This window comes from Dasypus novemcinctus, chromosome 8, assembly GCF_030445035.2.
Source record: "Dasypus novemcinctus isolate mDasNov1 chromosome 8, mDasNov1.1.hap2, whole genome shotgun sequence".
In the NCBI taxonomy this organism is placed as follows: Eukaryota; Metazoa; Chordata; class Mammalia; order Cingulata; family Dasypodidae; genus Dasypus; species Dasypus novemcinctus.
The window spans coordinates 126,668,352-126,686,023 of NC_080680.1; the positions used below are offsets into that span (position 1 = coordinate 126,668,352).

At 54.8% G+C, this 17,672-nt stretch overlaps 1 protein-coding gene across 30 annotated transcripts in view; it reads left to right on the forward strand.

The window, feature by feature from the left end:
* Positions 1-423: 423 nt before the first annotated feature.
* The window catches only part of SEC16A (SEC16 homolog A, endoplasmic reticulum export factor), a 45,569-nt gene continuing 28,320 nt past the window's right edge, over positions 424-17,672 (forward strand). For 5 of the 30 annotated variants that reach the window (XM_058302701.1, XM_058302716.2, XM_058302723.2 and 2 more), the window contains exons 1-6: positions 2,235-2,398; positions 6,630-10,295; positions 12,040-12,176; positions 14,725-14,822; positions 16,622-16,751; positions 17,240-17,438. In XM_058302701.1, coding sequence (XP_058158684.1) covers positions 6,699-10,295; positions 12,040-12,176; positions 14,725-14,822; positions 16,622-16,751; positions 17,240-17,438 — 4,161 coding nt within the window. In that variant the 5' untranslated portion in view covers positions 2,235-2,398; positions 6,630-6,698. Of the gene's footprint in view, positions 538-1,474; positions 1,766-2,214; positions 2,399-6,629; positions 10,296-12,036; positions 12,177-14,724; positions 14,823-16,621; positions 16,752-17,239; positions 17,439-17,672 lie in introns of those variants that run through there. The other 25 variants (XM_058302699.2, XM_058302710.2, XM_058302717.2 and 22 more) reach the window with 14 other exon arrangements.

Sequence of the window (17,672 nt, forward strand, 5' to 3'; positions counted from 1 at the left end):
AGTGGAGCCTCCCGGGTGATGGGTTAAGGGCACACTTGGCCTTCCCCGGGCGGCCCTAAGTTGAATGAGGGGAGCTGTCAGCTACTGACCGAGCTCTGGTTACCGCGGGGTCGACAGCTGCGGGGAGGTGGTTTCCCTTCCCGGACGTTGCTGTGGGCCAGGACCGGGTCCTCCCACGAGCTCCCTGACTCTGTGTTGAAACAGGTGGGGGCTGATTCCTGAAAGGCAAATGTTAGTTTAGCAGAGTGGCCCGTGGCGCCACGTCAGGTGGGCGGAAGCCCTGCCCGCACCCGCCCAGGGCTCTGACAGCGTGGCGGCTCCCTCGCCAGCCCTGCCACTGGGCATACTCCTCCCTGCTCCCGCCGCCTCGGGGTCACACCTGCAACGAGGCGCCTTCCTGCCCGGGGTGAGGGGGGCTCGGCTGCCACCACCACCAGGGAGGACGGCTGCAGGGTGATGCATTTGGATGGGCAAGCTGGCCGCCCTTCCTGCCCTCTGCACGGAGGAGGGTACAAGCCCGGACGGGCAGGTGTGCAGGTGAGTGGGCCGGGTTGGCCGTGTCGCACGCGCCAAGCCTGCGTTTCCTCAGCTGGGAAGTGAGGATACGAATTGCAATTCTCATCTCTTCACCAAGACACAACGCGGGAGGCCACAGGGGTACCCGGCCTGTCGGCACTGGGGATGGGCGCTGGGTACTGCCCTTGCTGTTTGCCTGGGCACTGGCTACCCCCGGGGTGGCTTGAGCCCTCTGTGCCCGTTCAACACAAACACTTGGTCAGACACTCGGGAAGTGTTGGGAGGCAGCCTCCTCACTGTGCTCTGCTGTAGGGCACAGGTGATGGCGAAACCGCGGGTGGCGGGGGCGTGACTGGGGCGTGCCTGAGGCCGTGTGGGGGCACGGAGGGCCGCTCCTCGCTTTGGAAGGGCCAGGCCACTGGAAGGCTGCAGGGGAGGTGGTGGGAGTGAGGGGAAGGCCTGGAAGGGGCCGCCCTGGGTGAGGGGCACAGGGAGGCAGCCGGCGGGCTGGTCTGGCCCGACCTGAAGGCTGCAGGTGGGGAGGTAAGTAGACAGATGGGGGGCGGGGAACATGAGCAGAGGTAGTGGCTGGGAGACCGAGCGAGGAGGCCGGCGGGACAGTTTAGGGACGCCTCGTTGTGACTGAGGGAGAGCAAGGAGGCTGGTGGGGTGCGTCGGGAAGCCGGGGGCTCCGATGGGACCCGCTGCGTTTGAGAAGACTGCAGGGTGTCTGTAAGCGGGGGGTGGGGGGTGGGGGGGTGGATTCCAGGATTTTGAGGGACAAATGAAGTGCCGCATGGGAATGCGTTTAGTCAACCGCAAGACGCTTTACAAAAGTTAGTTGTTTGACGAACTTCCCAGGCCGACACAGGGACTGGAAGCCCGGAACCACGGTAACAGGTAACTAACGCGCGCCCACCGGCGCAGTGCGCATGTGCGACGGACGCCGCCGCCTTCAATTGTCCCAGGAGCGCGGCGGGTGCGGCGCATGCGCGTTTCCTTCCCGACGGTCCGAGCGTTCGATTCTAACGGAAGACTCGAAGGAACGCGCCTGCGTCATGGCCCCCACCGAGGTTCTCGGGTTGGTCGGGAGGAGCCGTTCTCGGTGAACCTACTGGTGTCGGTCGTTCCGGGATGACTCGCTCCTTGGGGTCTCTTCGCTCACCTTAAAGGGACGAAAGCCTCGACGAAAGAGCAGGCGGAGCCGGACGACGTCCCGGGGCAGCCCCGACCCTCCCGGCGCGGGCAGGTGGGCGAGGAGCAGAGCGAAGGACCAGAGGGGCGAGGGGCGGGGCGGCCCGGCGGCGGGGGCGGGGCGACCTGGCAGCGGGGGCGGGGCCGAGGGCGGGGCGGCGAGGGGCGGGTCCAAGACGAGGGGCGGGTCCAAGACGAGGGGCGGGGCGGCGAGGGACTGGTCCAAGGCGAGGGGCGTGACGGCGTGACGACGGGGGCGAGCGAAGGGGCGGGGCGGTGGCAGACGGGTCCAAGGCGAGGGGCGGGGCGGCGTGACGACGGGGGCGGGTGAAGGGTGCGGGGCTTTGACAGACGGGTGTAAGGTGAAGGGCGGGGCGGTGTGACGTCGGAGGACGAAAGAATGGGGCGGGGCGAAGAGCCGCGCGGAGGGTTCGGCGGTGGGGGTCAGCTGGCGGCGGGGGCGGGGCAGGCAGGGGGGCGGGGCGAGGGCGTGGTGCGCGTGACGTGGTGCGGGACACGTCGGCGACGCGGCGGTCGCGGCGGCCGGAGCCGGATGTGCCAAGATGGCTGCTGCGGCTGCCGTGTCTGCGCCGGTGGCAACCGCCTAGGGGACTTTGCCCCGCGGCTGCTGAGGGCCCGGCCCTCGGGGCTGCTGAGGCGCGGGCCCCGGCGGTCCTGCGCGGAGCGGGTGAGGCGGCAGGCGCGGGTAGGGCGGACGGCGGCCCGCGGGCCGGCGCGGGGCTGCGGAGCGGCGGGGCCGGGCCGGGCTGAGGGGAGGCGCCCGGCGGAGGGGCCCGAGCCGGCGGCCGCCGGGGGAGCGGGTCGGGCGAGGGTCCCGGGGCTCCGCGGGGCTAGGCCTGCCGGGGCGGCGGCGAGGCCGAGCGGCCCGGCGACGTTCGGTCGCGGGCGAGGCCCTTCCCGGGGGCAGCCGCTGGGTCAGGTGCCCCGCGCAGGTGCCCGTGGCGCCCGGCCTCGGCCCTCTGCACCTGTGTTGACACTCTTCCCTCCCGAGGGAGCTGGAGGGCACGGCCTTGCAGAGGCCCCGTCACAGACTGACGTGGAACTCAGTTGTACTACCGGGTTTTGGGCCAGTGCTTGTCAGCTCAGCAGTCTTGACGGTTGTCTTAGCGACGGTGGCCTCTATGTAGCTCCTGTCAGAATTGCTGGAAAGTAAACCAGACATCCCGTAGGAAACCTGCAACTTTTAAAAAAGTAGAAACGCTTAAGAAATTTATTTAGTAGTTAGTGTATCTTTGGCTTTAAATAGGCTCTGAAGATGTTTTGCCCTCCTGGGTTTGCAGTGCTGGTGCCGAGGTGTGTCCGTTTGAACCACGAAGCAGCACTGTTGTAGCCGTTTATAATTTCTTGACAGTGTGGGCAGCATGTTGCAACAGAGCAAGATGCCTACGTTTTTTATGGGGAGGGCATGTGTAAGTCAGACATCGAAGCCATTTTAATCTCAGCGTTTGTTGCTTCACTTAACACTTTAAATGACTTGTAGATTGGGCATAGATTGTTTACTGGGATTTCCTTTTGAGTATGTGTGATACAGGTGTTAACCAGAGGTGGTTTTTACCCGCTCTCACTAGTTTGAGAGATCACAGTCGTCCCTAGATGGATAATTTTGCAAGTTTATACAGCTTCCCTGCTCTTTTCTCTTTTTTCCTTTCCTTTCCTTTCTCCTTCCTTTCCTCTCTCCCTCCTTTCTTAACTCTGTCCTTTCTTAGGATTCTGATAAGACAAAAGACAAAATAGTTTTTCTTTCTTCTTTCTTGGGCTCCTTTACCTTAATGAGCAATTCTCAAATTTGCATAGCAAGTTTTCTTTAAGATAGTGTGTCAATTTTAATACAGCCTTTTCTTCTATAAACATCGTTCATGGATGTCAGGGTGTCCTTTGGGGCATCTAAACATGTCGATCCGGAATTTATGTTATTTTTGAGTCTGCCACTTGTCCAAGTATCCAGTAGTCTAATGATGGTGTCCCTTTGGTAGTCAGCCTCCGAAAGATTCTGTGGCAGCTTGAGGGCAGTGGCGCTGGGTGTTTCACATATCTCAGTTCACTAGCCAGAAATTTATATTGAAAACAAGTTGTGCTTACGTATGTCACATAGATACAAGGCAGTCTTTAATTGAAGAGCTAGGTTTATGAATGATGTATCTTCAAGAAAGCTGGTCTCTTTGAAACAGCCGCCTTATTCAAAGTTGGATGACTAGAGGCTACAGAATGAGTTATTCTACAGAATAAATAAAATTCCCTATAGTCACGATATAAATGATATGCAATTACATTGTTTTTCTGCTGGTGAGTAGAGAACAAGGAGCAAAGGTATGTGCAAGTTACAAGATTGTTCCAATTGAAATTGCCATATTGCTTTAAAAAAAAAATCTCTCCATTGGGGGCTGGGGGAAAGGATGCTACTTTGTAGTTAAGTGATAGTGTTTGTTTATGAAACAGTTTTTAGTTTAGTAGAGTGAAAAAAAAAGTAATTTTAACAAAGTTTCTACAAGAAACCTGTGAAATTTAGATTCTGTTAAGATTTAACTATTAAACAGCAGTTGGAATTAGGGCATCCCAGAGTCCACTGCAAATAGAATCTTAGAAGATTGAACCCAGAACAGACTTTAGGAAAATCCTCGCTGATTCTTTCATTTTATAATTGAAGAAACTGAGTCTCCAAAAGAGTAGCAACATACCCCAAGTCCCTCAGCGTGACTCCCAGTCTTGTGAGCCATTTCTCCTGGAGACACCTGGATGAACAAATCCTACACTCCTCTGTGGTCGTTGTCTTCAAATTTTTAAAAAGCTACTTGGAATGGTGGAGAGTCCTCCACCGAAGCTTCCCAGGAGGCAGGCCACATCCTGCATGGCTTCCTTGGAGGCCTCCATTTCTCCTGGTGGCCGTGCTTCTAGGGAAGTGTCCGGCAGCTTTTCCTGACAGTTGGCATGGGCGGAGACGTCCGCTGTATCCAGCCGTGCTGCTGTAGCCAGTCCCGGAGTGGAGCAGGATGCCAGGGAGCAGGTTTCAGGGCAGGGCTCTGCTTGCCCCACTTCAGATCCTGGTGAAACCGAGCTCTTTGTTTTGAAATGTCAGGTAAGACCACAAGAAGGCCTCCGATACCATTCTTAATAGAACCCAGTGCAAGCGAGTGGATTTTAGGGTGCTTGGCAGTGGGGGAGAATCCCGTGGTGGCCTGAAATGGGGCATGCCTGGGCTGTGATGGTAGCCAGTTAGCATGTTCCTGCAGTGAGTCCTCAGGTAGGGATAGGAACCTTCATTTGGAAATAGCTTCACTAAAAATAACCCTCATAAAGGTTTTCTTCCTTTATCTGATACCAGAAGGATAAGAAAGCATATATCTGCAAAATTGTGTAGTTTAAACGCCTGGGTCCTTCCTGCAAGTTCCTCCTTGGTGCTTGCTTTTCTCTTTGATGGCTTGTGTGGGTGGTACTTAGGGAGGCAAAGGACTGATATTAAAAAAGGACTTTTTAAAGATAGAGTACTTGGACTTGCCTTAAAAGTATAGGTTCACTGTTGGAGATTGCTCTTGTTGCATTTTATGAAACAAACAACAAACGCTATAATGAGGATTTTGCCCCTTTGTTTTTTATAAAAGTTCTGTTGGCATTTGACCTAATGTAAAATTTTTAACATCACCTCAGGCAGTTGGTTTTTTAAAAAATTAATTTTATTTATTTTTAATTGTAAAGTGTACATAACAAAAATCATTTTAACTGTTAGAAGTGAACAGTTCTTTGACATCAAGTACAGTGGCAGTATGTGTAACTTCCCTGGCCATTTGCAGACTTTTCATTATTCCAAACTCAAACTTACACTCACATAGCATCTACCCATTCCCCCTCCTGCCATCCCTGATAAGCACTGTTCTGCTTTCTGCTTCTATGAATTTGCTGGCTCTCAGTTGGAATACTTAGAAATATAAGAGAAATCATATCATAGTTTTCCGTTGTGTCCGACTTATTTGTTCACATGCATAGCGTGAACCAGCACTTCACTTCTTGTTAAGGCTGAAAATAGTGCATTGCGTGTATCATATTCTGTTGGCCGTTCATCTGTTAACAGGTACTTGGGTGGCCTCAGCTTTATGGCCATTGTGAATTATGCTGCGAGTCAGTCAGTTTCAAAGCTGCTCTAAGTTTACTTGGGATTTTCATTCCAAGTATAATTATTACAACTTCTGTGGTCAGGGACAACTTTATTTTGCTAGTGGAGTTTTCAAACCTTAAACTAGTCACCGCTCAAAAAAGAGACATTTCGCATGGTGGGATAGAAGGCATTTTATTCCAGATATGTATTTTGCAGCTTTCATTAGTTTGTGTTCTATAATGTTGTTTCATTAAAGAACATGGAAGAGTGAGTTTTAAGCTTTTGTTTCCCTTCAAAGATTTAAAATTAAACTGAAAAGCGTGATATGCAATGTTTCTATCTTACTAGAGGAGCTGGATCTTTCTGGCTCTGGTGAACATTTGCAGGGAGATTCATGGAGCTCTGTATATGTGGTCGTGCACTAGCCTGTCGTCAGGCTCGGCTTTCCCCCTGTTGTGTTGGTGAGGGTGCGCCACGGAGGGACCTGGAAGGGTTGCATCGCTAAATCCCACAGAGGGACAGTGACTTGTCCAAGTCCCTCAGCCACCCCGTGGCCTGGCCAGCTTTTGCTTCCCCACCCTCGTTCTCATCCTGCCTCCTCCCTCGCTGTGCTCCCTGGGACAACTCAAGGACAGACGTCCTCTGCTAGAGTTAGTGGGGAGATGCTTTGTGCGTGGCTGTTTCCCTCAACCTTTAAATGACTCAGAACTGTTTTAAGTCTTTCTTTTTTCTTAATTTTTCTCATTGCAGGTGGGACTTTGAATATATGGGCTTTATGCTAATTTTTCCTTTTTTTTCTTCTTTTTTTAAGTTCAAATTAAGGAAAACCTGAATCCTGCTTCTTTCTGTGAGCAGCATCTCATTTTGCAAGAAGTAAATCATGCAGCCACCACCCCAGGCCGCACCATCAGGAGTGGTTGGACCACCCCCAGTGGGAAATCCTCAGAACGTGTTTTGGTCTAACAGCACCTATAGAAGACGGGTGAACGGCAGCACACCTGTGGCTCCTGTAACTGGCCCGTTGCAGCCAGTGACAGATCCATTTGCTTTCAGCAGGCAGGTGCTCCAAAATACATCGCTAGGTGGTTTGTCCAAAAGCAGCCCACCCATTATGCAAGGCCCAGCACTTTCTCAGCACCCAGGTCTGCCTGCGCCTCACACAGATGCCAGGGATCCCTCTCGAGGACCACGTGAGCCTTTGCCGAGACCTTTTTCACAGCCTAGACCGGATGCCAGTCCACCCTGGCCTGTGAGGAACAGCAACTCAGACACAGGTCCCAGCTCAGGGCCAGACGTGCAGCCGACGCCGCATCCTGTTCAGCACATTCCAGGAGTGGGTCCTGATGGTTCTCATGGCGGCCATCCTCACGGGGGTATGCCCGGGCCTGATGGGCCCCTCAGGAGGCAGCACCCACCCAGAGGCGCTGCGGCTCCAGCAGCCTCCTCGTTCTTCCCTCAGCCTCATCAGCAAATGCCAGACCTGTGGGGGCCAGTTCAGGGAAGTCCACAGCCCTCTGGGCAGCAGTACCCACCCTGCCCGGACGGAGCTGTTCAAAACGCAGTGCCCCTCGCACCTGGCATTCCTCACGTTCCCCCTCAGCCCGCCGTGCATCAGACTCCTGGCTACCAGCAGCACAACCCCCTAGTTTCTTTACCAGGACCCTGGGCCAGTGACGAGAGAAACGAGGCAACCTACCTGCAAAGCGGAAGCCACTTGGCGAAGGGCTTCGAGCCTGACAACCCATTTGGACAGACTCCCACAGTTGGTAACCCATGGGCAGGCCAGGAGTTGAGGCAGAATCCAGGAGTGAACCAGGAGCACTTGCCCGAGCCCGCTCCTGTGACTGCCCTTGCTCAGGGAAATAGCCCAGAAAACCATTTGCACTACCCCCTGGGGGCCGGGGCCAGCTGTGCCCAGCCGGAGGCGGGGTTAGGATCCCTGTCAGTGTTTTTCCAAGGTGGGGAGACAGAAAATGAGGAGACTCTTCCATCAGAAAAGACAGGCTTGGCCAGTAAATCTGACTTTGAAGCCTTCCCGCCCAGCCTTGGAGTTGGCCATCCCCTGCCACCTCCACCCGTGGGAGCAGGTGGCATTTACCAGGCCCTTCTTAAAGGTTCCAGCAGCGAGGCCACGCAGCAGGGAGGGGACATGCAACCATATTTTCCTCAGCCTGCAGGGAGCCGCCATGACAGACAAGTCCCTAAAAACGCTGCTGTCGATATGTGGGGGGACACGGCTAGTGCAGGGGTGCATGATGCCATCGGCCCCCACCATGAGAACATCGAGAACTTAGAATTTCTTCAGAACCAGGAGGTTCTGCCAAGTGAACCCCTGGGTGTGAACTCTTCCTCCCTGAGCGAGCCGTTCAGATCTGGGCCAGAACCCGGGCTGCCTGCTGCCAAGCATGGTGCCGGGAACCTGGCCGGAGGGGGCGGCACAAACCTCGAGGCCCCCGACGTGGCGCCACAGCCTGTGCGGTCCGATAGTGTGTCATCCAGCTACGGTAGTAAAAACCACAGGGGTCTTTCAAGTTCAACCAGACCCCAAGAATTGCTTGGCACGTTTATTCAGCAAGAAGTGGGAAAACCTGAAGAAGACGTTTCAGGTAGTTTTTTTAAGCAGATCGATTCTTCTCCTATAGGAGGCGAGGCAGATGAGACCACAGCGAGCCCTAATTACCGCCATTGCCTGTCCCAGCCCTCGACCCCAAGCCCTCCGAAACCCATTGGAATATTCCAGACCAGTGCAAATAGTTCTTTCGAACCAGTGAAATCCCACTTAGTTGGAGTAAAACCAATTGAGGCAGATCGTGCCAATGTGGTGGGCGAAGTGAGGGGGACCCGCGCCCGGCAGAAGAAGCGAAAACCAGTTGCCGTGCCGCCTGATGCCTCCCCCGGTAACCTGGAGCAGCCCCCAGACAACATGGAGACCCTCTTCACGCCCCAGCTGTGTGCTCTGCCTCCTGCCGCGGCTCTGCACACTGCAGGCCCACCTCTGGAAACTGTGCTTCCAGCGCCTGAGAAGAGGCCCCCTGCCCGGGCCCAGGGGGCTGCGAAGTGTGAGAGCCCAGCCACGACTCTGTGGGCGCAGAACGAGCTGCCTGATTTCGGAGGCAACGTCCTTCTCGCCCCAGCTGCTCCTGCGCTTTATGTACCTGCGAAACCTCAGCCCTCTGAAGTGATTCAGCCTCCAGATGAGGGAGCGTCCAGTCACCAGCTGCAGAAGCCAGGCTCCGTGCCCCCTCTTCAGAACCAGGATGGCCTTGGTGCTTCTGAAAATCTCGAGAATCCTCCCAAGCTGGGCGAAGAGGAGGCCCTTCAGTCTCAGGCAAGTTCTGGTTATGCAAGTTTATTGTCCTCACCGCCTACTGAGTCTCTGCAAAATCAACCAGTCCTGATTGCCCAGCCTGATCAAAGCTATAATTTGGCTCAGCCCATTAACTTTTCTATGTCCTTGTCACATCATAACGAGAAGAGTCGGTCCTGGAAAGATGTTCTGGTTGGGGGGGACAACCCTACGCTGAGTGGTCGGGCCCCCGGTGGTGACCCTGGGGAGAAAGCACCTTTGTCTGGGAATCCAGCTGGCCCACTCATCAGTTTGCCTTTGTCCAGTACTCTTGCTCAAAGTAATTTTCCTCAAGCTTCTGGTACTTCTGAAGTGGTTTCTAATCAGCCTGCCAGTCTGCTGGTTCAACCACCGTCTCACCCGGTTCCAGTGAACTTGGTGCCAAAGAGTCAGAAGAGTCACAGTGCGGAGAACATTCTTCCTGAGTTTGTCACCAGCCCTGCTGGAGGCACAGGGGTAGTGCTAGTGCCGCCCGTGAATACTGCCTCTGTGCCTGTCGATAAGGCAAGCCACTCCGGCACTCGGGAAGAGATTTCTGGAGCTATAGACTTTTTATCAAATCAGACTTTGGAGAATCCTGTAAGAATGTATAGCCCACCCCATTCTGATGGCCCAGCTGCCACTCACCAGACCGTCACTGGTCACCCCAGACAAGCGGGGCCTGGGGTGCATGACCCGGGCCATTTCTACCCACAGGTGACAAAAGACATGCAGGATCAGAAGGGCCTCGAGAGGGCCCGGCAAGACTCAGAGCCTCTTCAGCAGCAGGCTTCGGCCCCGCACGTGCCCCAAGCCACGTGCTCGGAAGCTTCAGACCCAGCAAGTCCACCAGCACAAGGACAGTCCCAGAGCTCGGCCCGGCCGCCAGCAAGCCCAGCCCCGGCCGACACCAGTCAGCAGCTGCTGTCTCGGCCTCCTCGGTCATCTAGCGCATCGGTCGTGTCAACTGGCTCGAGCCAGGCCGCTGGGCGGTCAGAGCAGCCGTGGCAGCACCTGACACCTTCAAGTGCGCTGGGCCACCCACCCCAGGACCTGTCCTACTACTATTATAGGCCCCTCTACGATGCGTACACAGCTCAGTACCCTTCGCTGTACCTGTCGGATCCAGGGACGGCATCCCTCTATTACCAGGTAGAGTAGAGTTTTCCTGGTGTTTAGCCCGCTTCCCTCTCCTTGCGTTCTTTGGTGTGTTCCATTTTGTTCTAGAGGAATCCGCAGTCCTGCAGCACTGTGCCTCGTAGCACACCAGCTCTGGGCAGTACTTCATGACAAGAGTGCCCTCTGGCCACAGAGCCTGCTCTGCTGGCACGACCGCCCCTGGAGGTTGACGTCCCACAGGGCGTGTTGACTTGCTTACGCTGCCTGCTTCCTCTGTGTCTAACCCAGCACCCCCAGGTGAGGTGATAAGAGCCTCACTTCTGGAATACCAGTCGGCTTGCTGCCAAAAGCAGAGCTTACGCTCGCACACTCGGGATACTGGCGTATCCTTCTGGTGCTTTTGTGTGGTTTTACATCAAAAGCTAGCATAAGAAGCAACATGAGGAACTGTAGAGTCTTAAAACCCTTCTTCAGAATAGAAATACGTAGAGGAAGAATCCCAGTGAAACAGCTAAGAGAAATGAGTTCGGTACGCTTTCTCAAGTACGTGGTGAGTCAGGAAGCCTAGTGGAAACTTGAATGCCCTTTCTCACTTGATGCAGCTCACGAACGCTGTTTAAACTCTGTCCTGTTTGATCTGGCTGTAGTTTGAAAGGACAGTCCAGGGGTTGTGCTGATTGTTCTCTGGTCCTCTGTCACCCAAGGTCAAAAGGTGGAGGAATGTGAAGTTTGAAAACCACTGTCCTGCTGTGTCCACAGTCCACAGGGCTGCGGGATCCGGCCAAGTGCAGGGGCTGCCTGGGGTCGGGGATGGGACCCGCTGCCAGGGGAGGGAGGCCCGCACCGACACCGACACCGACACCGTCCACGCCAGCAGAGGTCGCACATCGCGCTGCCGGGGTCCGCGGGTCTGAGTTCTGAAAGCGGTCTGGGGGTTTTATTTCCTTAGAAGGAGCAGGAGCCCTGGTGTGGGCACAGGACAACAAATGAACACGGCGGCATGGCCACCCCACTCCTTCCCACAGCTCCTTCCTTTCCGGCACATTCCATTTTTGAGCTTTTGAGCCTGGGCTTACCTATTCTATCTGAGGGTGTTTTCTTCTGCCTTTTCATTTTACTGTTGTGGTCTCTAGCAGTGGTCAAGAATAGTTAGGTTTTTATTTGATTTCACGTTCAGGTAATGGCAGAGCATCAGCTTTTAGGCCCAGAAGAGCGTACTCTCACTCGTGCCTGGGCCCCCTTGCCCTCTGCCTGCCCCTGAGCCCGTGTGCTCCGGCTGCCCTGCTGAGGTCAGTAGGGCTGTGGTGGGGTGAAAGCCTCCTGAGAGTGAGCTGTGGTTACCAGGTTGAGGCAGCCGGAGCTTTGGCACATTTCAGCTCAGTCCTGGTCAGTAGAAGTCCCTTTCCACGACTGAGGTGGTGTCTGAAGTGAGATATACCAGTGACTCAGCTCTTGGCACCTGCACATTTGAGGGATCAGCAGTAAAAGCCTCACAGTGCCCCGTGAAGGGGCCACAGCCGTTGCCTGCTGCCTGCTGACGCTGCAGTCGGACAGTTCCAGGGCTCTCCTGTGCAGGGCAGGGCCGCGGATTGTTGTGGGAAGACCTCACTGCCTGCCTGGTGACAGGGGCTTCGCTTTGTAGGGTCTGTGTTGTATTCACCCAGAGGAGACCCCAGGTTGCAGAGTGGCCGTCTCTCGTGCTTTGTGCTCGGGCTAGCTGCTTGGTAGGTTTGCTCTTGATGGGTGTCTAACAGTGCACAAACTCTCCCTCCAGCAGGATGTCTACGGCCTGTACGAGCCTCGGTACCGGCCCTATGATGGTTCTGCATCCGCCTACGCCGAGAACTACCGCTATCCTGAGCCAGAGCGGCCCAGCTCCCGAGCAAGTCACAGCTCAGACCGCCCGCCTCCCCGGTTGGTGCTTTGTCCCACCTCTGCTGTTGCTTTCTTACAGGCACATGGGTTTCTCTATTGCCAGCTGTGGTGGTAACTTGGTGATTTGAAAAGCACCGTATTTTTTAAAAAAAGTTATTCAAACCTAGTGAACGTATGTGTAAGTTTTGGTAGTGTGCTTAGCTGCAGGCCACGTTTTAAAATTGAGCTAACACACTGCCACAGGTATTGGTTGCTGTGCCGTTCAGATGAGCGTTGGACTCAGCCCCAGGTCTAGGTAGACCCCACACAGGGGTGCACAGGAGCGGCGGCGTGCTTTTGCACTTTACTGGAGAAAGCAGCGGCTCCATCCAGATGCACCTGCTGCTGTGGCAGGCAGTTTGCTGTGAAATGTCCAGTGATCAGCCTGTGGCAGCCATTGACTGGCGTGGGCTCCTCCCCTGCCTTGGCCCGTGCCTGGGAGGACTGGCTGTGGGGAGGAGATTCTCTGAGGCCAGGAAGTCAGGGTGTGCAGGCCGACCAGGCCCGCGATGTGGCCTCCAGTGGGAATTCAAGGGAGCCAGCTGTCCTGTTTCTCACACCAACCAGCAGGTCTTGTGAAAAGGGATTTAGAGAAAACTGTTGATGTCACATGTTGAGCTGAGCAAGAGTTTAAGCCAGGTCAGAGTTGTCCTGCGCTCCTGGAGGGGGAAAACTCGTTTTGCTCTTCACTTCCCCTCAGAGAAAGTGGGAGAGTTGGAAGGGAGCTGCCATCCTCAGCTCCGCCTGCCAGGCAGCGCCTCTGCCCGCAGGCTTGCCATTAAATGGTGGAAAAAGCCCGGTGTGCCGCCGCTCCCCATCATGGTGCAGAGACACCCCAGCAACAGGAGCCCTGGCACGCATGCTTCCCCCCCAGGACCGCCTGCTCCTTCTGTGGCTCTGACTCGAGTGGCACACCCAACGGCAAACAGCTTTGTCCTTGCCGAGCTTCCCCAGGGAGTTGGCATGGTGTGTCTCGTCAGGGGTGCACGCTGAACGTGTGCATAGCCGAGCATTCTTCCTGAATCTCCAGGTGCCGTGAGGTCTCTGTCTCTCAAGAAACTCCAATGTCAGGACGTTCCCAGTGTTGTAGGAATAACTGCTTAGAGCACCACACCAGCTGGGAAGCTGGGTGTGAAGTTCAGACTCAAAGCCACGGGCACTTGGCATCTTGAGTCCCTGTGACGCAGGAGCCCGGAGGAGGGCAGGGCCCAAGGCACTCTTCTAGCCATTCCAGTTTCTTCCTTGCCGATCTGCAGCTGAAGGTCGGAATTAATATCAGGAGGCCAAAGATGGCACCTGATACTGCGAAGGCCACCCGCCGGCTCGGCTAGGCGCTGTGGGTGGGGTTTTGTAACTAGCTGCAGTTCCTTCCTTCAGCTGCTTTGATCCCTGGGTGCAGTTACCCCACTGGGACAGCTCCAGAGAGGAGTCTCTACTTTCTCCTTCCCTGCTACGGTGGGGTGTGTGTGAGAGGGTACATGTTGAGTGTGTGCGTGTGTCCTCACACTGACCTTAAGTGTTAGCTTGCCATTCCCAGGCTCAGCGATGAAACAATCGTAGAAACCACTTGAGGTGGAAACCTTTTATATTTACGATGGGGTCTTCCCTGACAGACGGGGTTGGCACAACAGTCTGGTTTTTAGGATAGATTGTTTTCCATGCCCAGGCCCCCTCCCCTATGGCGTATGTGGGAATTTTCCCTCTGCAGAGACTAATGTGACCTCACCTGGTGACCTTCCAGGCCTTCAGAGCCCGCAGGTGTTGCGTCACCAGCAGGCATGGTGTGTAGGTCAGGCATGGGTGCAGGTCCTGCTGCCTGCTGGGTGGCAGGCCCCGCTGGCTGGCCAGGCAGCTAGTGTCTGGCCAAGGGAGCTGAGAGCTGCTTGGCCCTTCCTGAAGGGGCAGGAGAAAACTTGCATTTGAAAGATAAAATGATGGGCAGAGCTTGCTGATAAAAACAAATACCCTCCTGCCCTTTTAGGTATCAACTCTACCAAATAGTCTGGTCTCTGTTGACAATGCTCAGCTTTTCATTTATTGAGCTGACATTAAGTCTTCTCCTATCCTGTGTGTGACACCATGTTGGGCTCCGGGGCCCAGCAGTGCCCGGGCTGTCACTGTCCCCGCCCTCCAAGGAGCCGGAGCGGCTTTGGAGAGGGGTGCAGGGAACAGACGCATAGCCCAGCAGCCTGCTGGGACTGTGAAAGGCTGGGTTTCTACTTCTGGTGGGCTTCAGTGTTCGTCGTGCTTGGCTCTCCTAAGCATGATGTCCAGCGCTTTAGGGTCTACTTTAGCATTGACCTTTATGGGATACGCACTAAGAGTGCAAAGAAGGTCCAGTCTCATGTTAAACAGTTCATAGATAGTTATTACGCTGTAATTGGCCAAATGGTGGGGCGGTCGCTAATCTCCTCTTTGTTACATTTTGGGGTCTTCCAGTCAGACATTTCATGGCCAAAATGCTTGGGTGAGGACCTGCATCTGTGGGTACGCTTGGATTGGCAAGACCTGGGTTATCCGTTTGTTAACAGCACCTTGTTTTCTTCAGGCAAGCGTTTCCTGATGGATATTATAACGCCAAAGGTGGATGGAGCAGTCAGAGTGACTACTATGCAAATTATTACTCCAGCCAGTACGATTACGGAGGTATGTCTAGAACTGTAAAAAGGCCAGCGGCTGGCAGGTGTCGGCGTGTGAGCCGCCTGCGCGGAGCAGAGCTGAGACTGTTTAGGGAACTTCCCTTTCCTTGGTCCCTTCCTTTTTTTTTTTAAAGATATATTTATTTCTCTCCCCTTCCCCTCTGTTGTCTGCTCTTTGTGTCCATTCGCTGTGCGTTCTTCTGTGTCCGCTTGCATTCTTGTAAGTGGCACTGGGAATCTGTGTTTCTTTTTGTTGCGTCATCTTGCTGCATCAGCTCTTCGTGTGTGCAGTGCTACTCCTGGGGTGGGCTGTACTTTTTTTCGCGCTGGGGCGCCTCTCCTTATGGGGCACACTCCTTGTGTGTGGGACTACCCTAAACAGGGGCACCCTGTGTGGCACAGCACTCCTTGTGCATGGCAGCACTGCACATAGGCCAGCTCACCACACGGGTCCGGAGGCCTTGGATATTAAACACTTGGACCCTCCATGTGGTAGGCGGATGCTCTATCATTTGAGCCACAACCACTTCCTTCTTGGTCCCTTCTTTACGTCATTATCTAAATGCCAAAGTAGTCACAAGTCATCAGCATTTTGAAATAACTACAGTAATTATTTTCATTGAGGAATTAAATCTTGGTCATAGCACCATGAACCTTTATCATATTAGTAGGTTTCATTGATTTTCTAGCAAAACAGAGCTAATTGTCAGTTCTAGAGCCACCCTTCCCAGCACTGGAGCCAGTGGTTTCATGTGACTGTTTAAATGTAAACCAATTAAAGTAGAATAAAATTGAACATTGGCCACTCAGCCTCACTGGTGTGTTTTAAGTGCTCAGAAGCCACATGTGGCCAGTGGCCCCACATCGGACAAGGCCATCTGCTCAGACAGCTCTGCTGGACAGGACAGTGCCTCTGTGACGTAGCATGTGCAGCGTAGCAGTGGTGTCCCCAGGAGAGCTGGCGGTGCCCGCAGCCAGCCCTTCTCCCCTCTGCTGTGGTGCCCACCTGGCCTCAGGCCACACGGTCTGGTGTGCTCCTGGGCCCTGGAGAAGCAGCCCTTCACGTTGCCGTGAACCCTTATATCTCAGCTGAGGGGAGGAGAGCGGTAATGCTCAGCTGTGGATGAGCTGTGAGGAGTGGCTAGGAACCAAGATAACTGGAGCGTTTTTTTGTGTTTTTTTCTTTTTAATAATTAAAAAAACAACACCCGTGTATGGAAAGAAACTACAGCCAGTGGCTGTTAGATCTCACCCATATAGATGAGACATGGCAGATCCTCCAGCCACTCATACTTAGCATCCCCTAGTGTTGTGTGAATGTTCTAGAAGAAATCTCGGCTTTTCTAGGGGTCCTCGAAGTACTCTTCAGTCCTGGGGTTGTGTACCTTCAGTGAAATTCTGAGGCCTCTCCTTTGTGTACTTCCTGGTCTGCCTGGGCTACTGCAACAAAGCACCACAGACGGGGCCTTTGGTAACAGGAGCTGGATGTCTCTCAGTTCCAGAGGCTTCAGGTCAAAACTCCCAGTGCTGGCAGGCCCTGCTCCCTGAGGTCTGCAGTGCTCTGGTGGCAGGCGGCTGGCCCTGCTGCTCAGACTGCCTCCTCAGGCGTCCGTCTCCCACACCTGCATCCGAGGCTTCAGTCATGCTGGCTAAGGCCCACCGCTCGCTGACCACATCCTCAAAGGTCCTGAGTGCAGCTGGATGGATGTCCGTGGAACGGGGGTTAGGACTCGAGCGTGGCCTTGGCGGGGCGTGACTAGCCTACGGCGTGGCCCATGTACTAATCCATGGATTCCTGGCTCACAGATCCAAGTCGCTGGGATCGTTACCACTATGACTCTAGATTCAGGGACCCGCGCTCCTCTGACCGGAGGTACTGGTATGGCGCAGACGATGACCCGTACAGGAAGGAACTCTTTGCTTATGGTGGCGACAGGTGGGTCAGGTGCCCCTTGGTGGCAGAGAGGAGTAGTGACTCCACATGTCTGTCATTTGTCCAACAGTGGTGGTAGTTCTGGGTTCCTGGTGAGCAACTACCGGTTTCCTAGTCGGTGTCGGAAGAGGGAAGATGAAGCAGACCCTTGGTCTTTTCTAGCCCTTGGGCTGCTGTGGAGAACGGGGAATCCCAGTTCTCTCTTGTCGTCGCCTCTGCATGGGGAAGTTGCGCCCTGCAGCCAAGGATAAGTCCCGCTAAAGGGGAATTGTAGTTTGTATGTCCAAAACTGGAAGTTAACCGAGCCTGATTCTTGGTTTGGAAAATCGTGACTTAAAGGTAGCTCAGCTTCGGCTTTGCAAGAACAGGATTTGTGTTGCGGGCACCCGCAAGGGCAGGCTTAGGAATGGCGGGAGGACTGGGAGCAGGCACCTGCTGGGCTCTGGCTGCGCACCACTGCCCGGGAGCATGCCGGATGCCTGTCCCTCTAGGCCTGAGAGTGATGAGGGCCGCTGGAGGTACGACCCGCGCTTCACTGGGAGCTTCGATGACGACCCTGAGCCTCCCAGAGACCCGTATGGGGACGAGGGGGACAGGCGCAGTGTCCACAGCGAGCACTCAGCGCACAGTCTACGCAGCACCCGCAGCCTGCAGAGCCGCCGCAGCAGCTTCAGCTCCCACTCCCACCAGGTGTGCCCGCCAGGCCCCTTCCCTCGGCCCGCTCACTCCCTGCCCTGGTGCCTCTCAAGTGAGGCCTGAACCCACATAATCCTTCATTTAAGTTGAAATTTAACAACTTTGCCGAGACGCAGCTGACATTCAACAGAAAGTTTGATATGAGCAAGGTCTTGGGGAAGATTTATTTTAAAAATTAGTTGGGAAAAAAAAAATTAGTTGGGAAACTCGTGTTGCTCAGTGACTGAG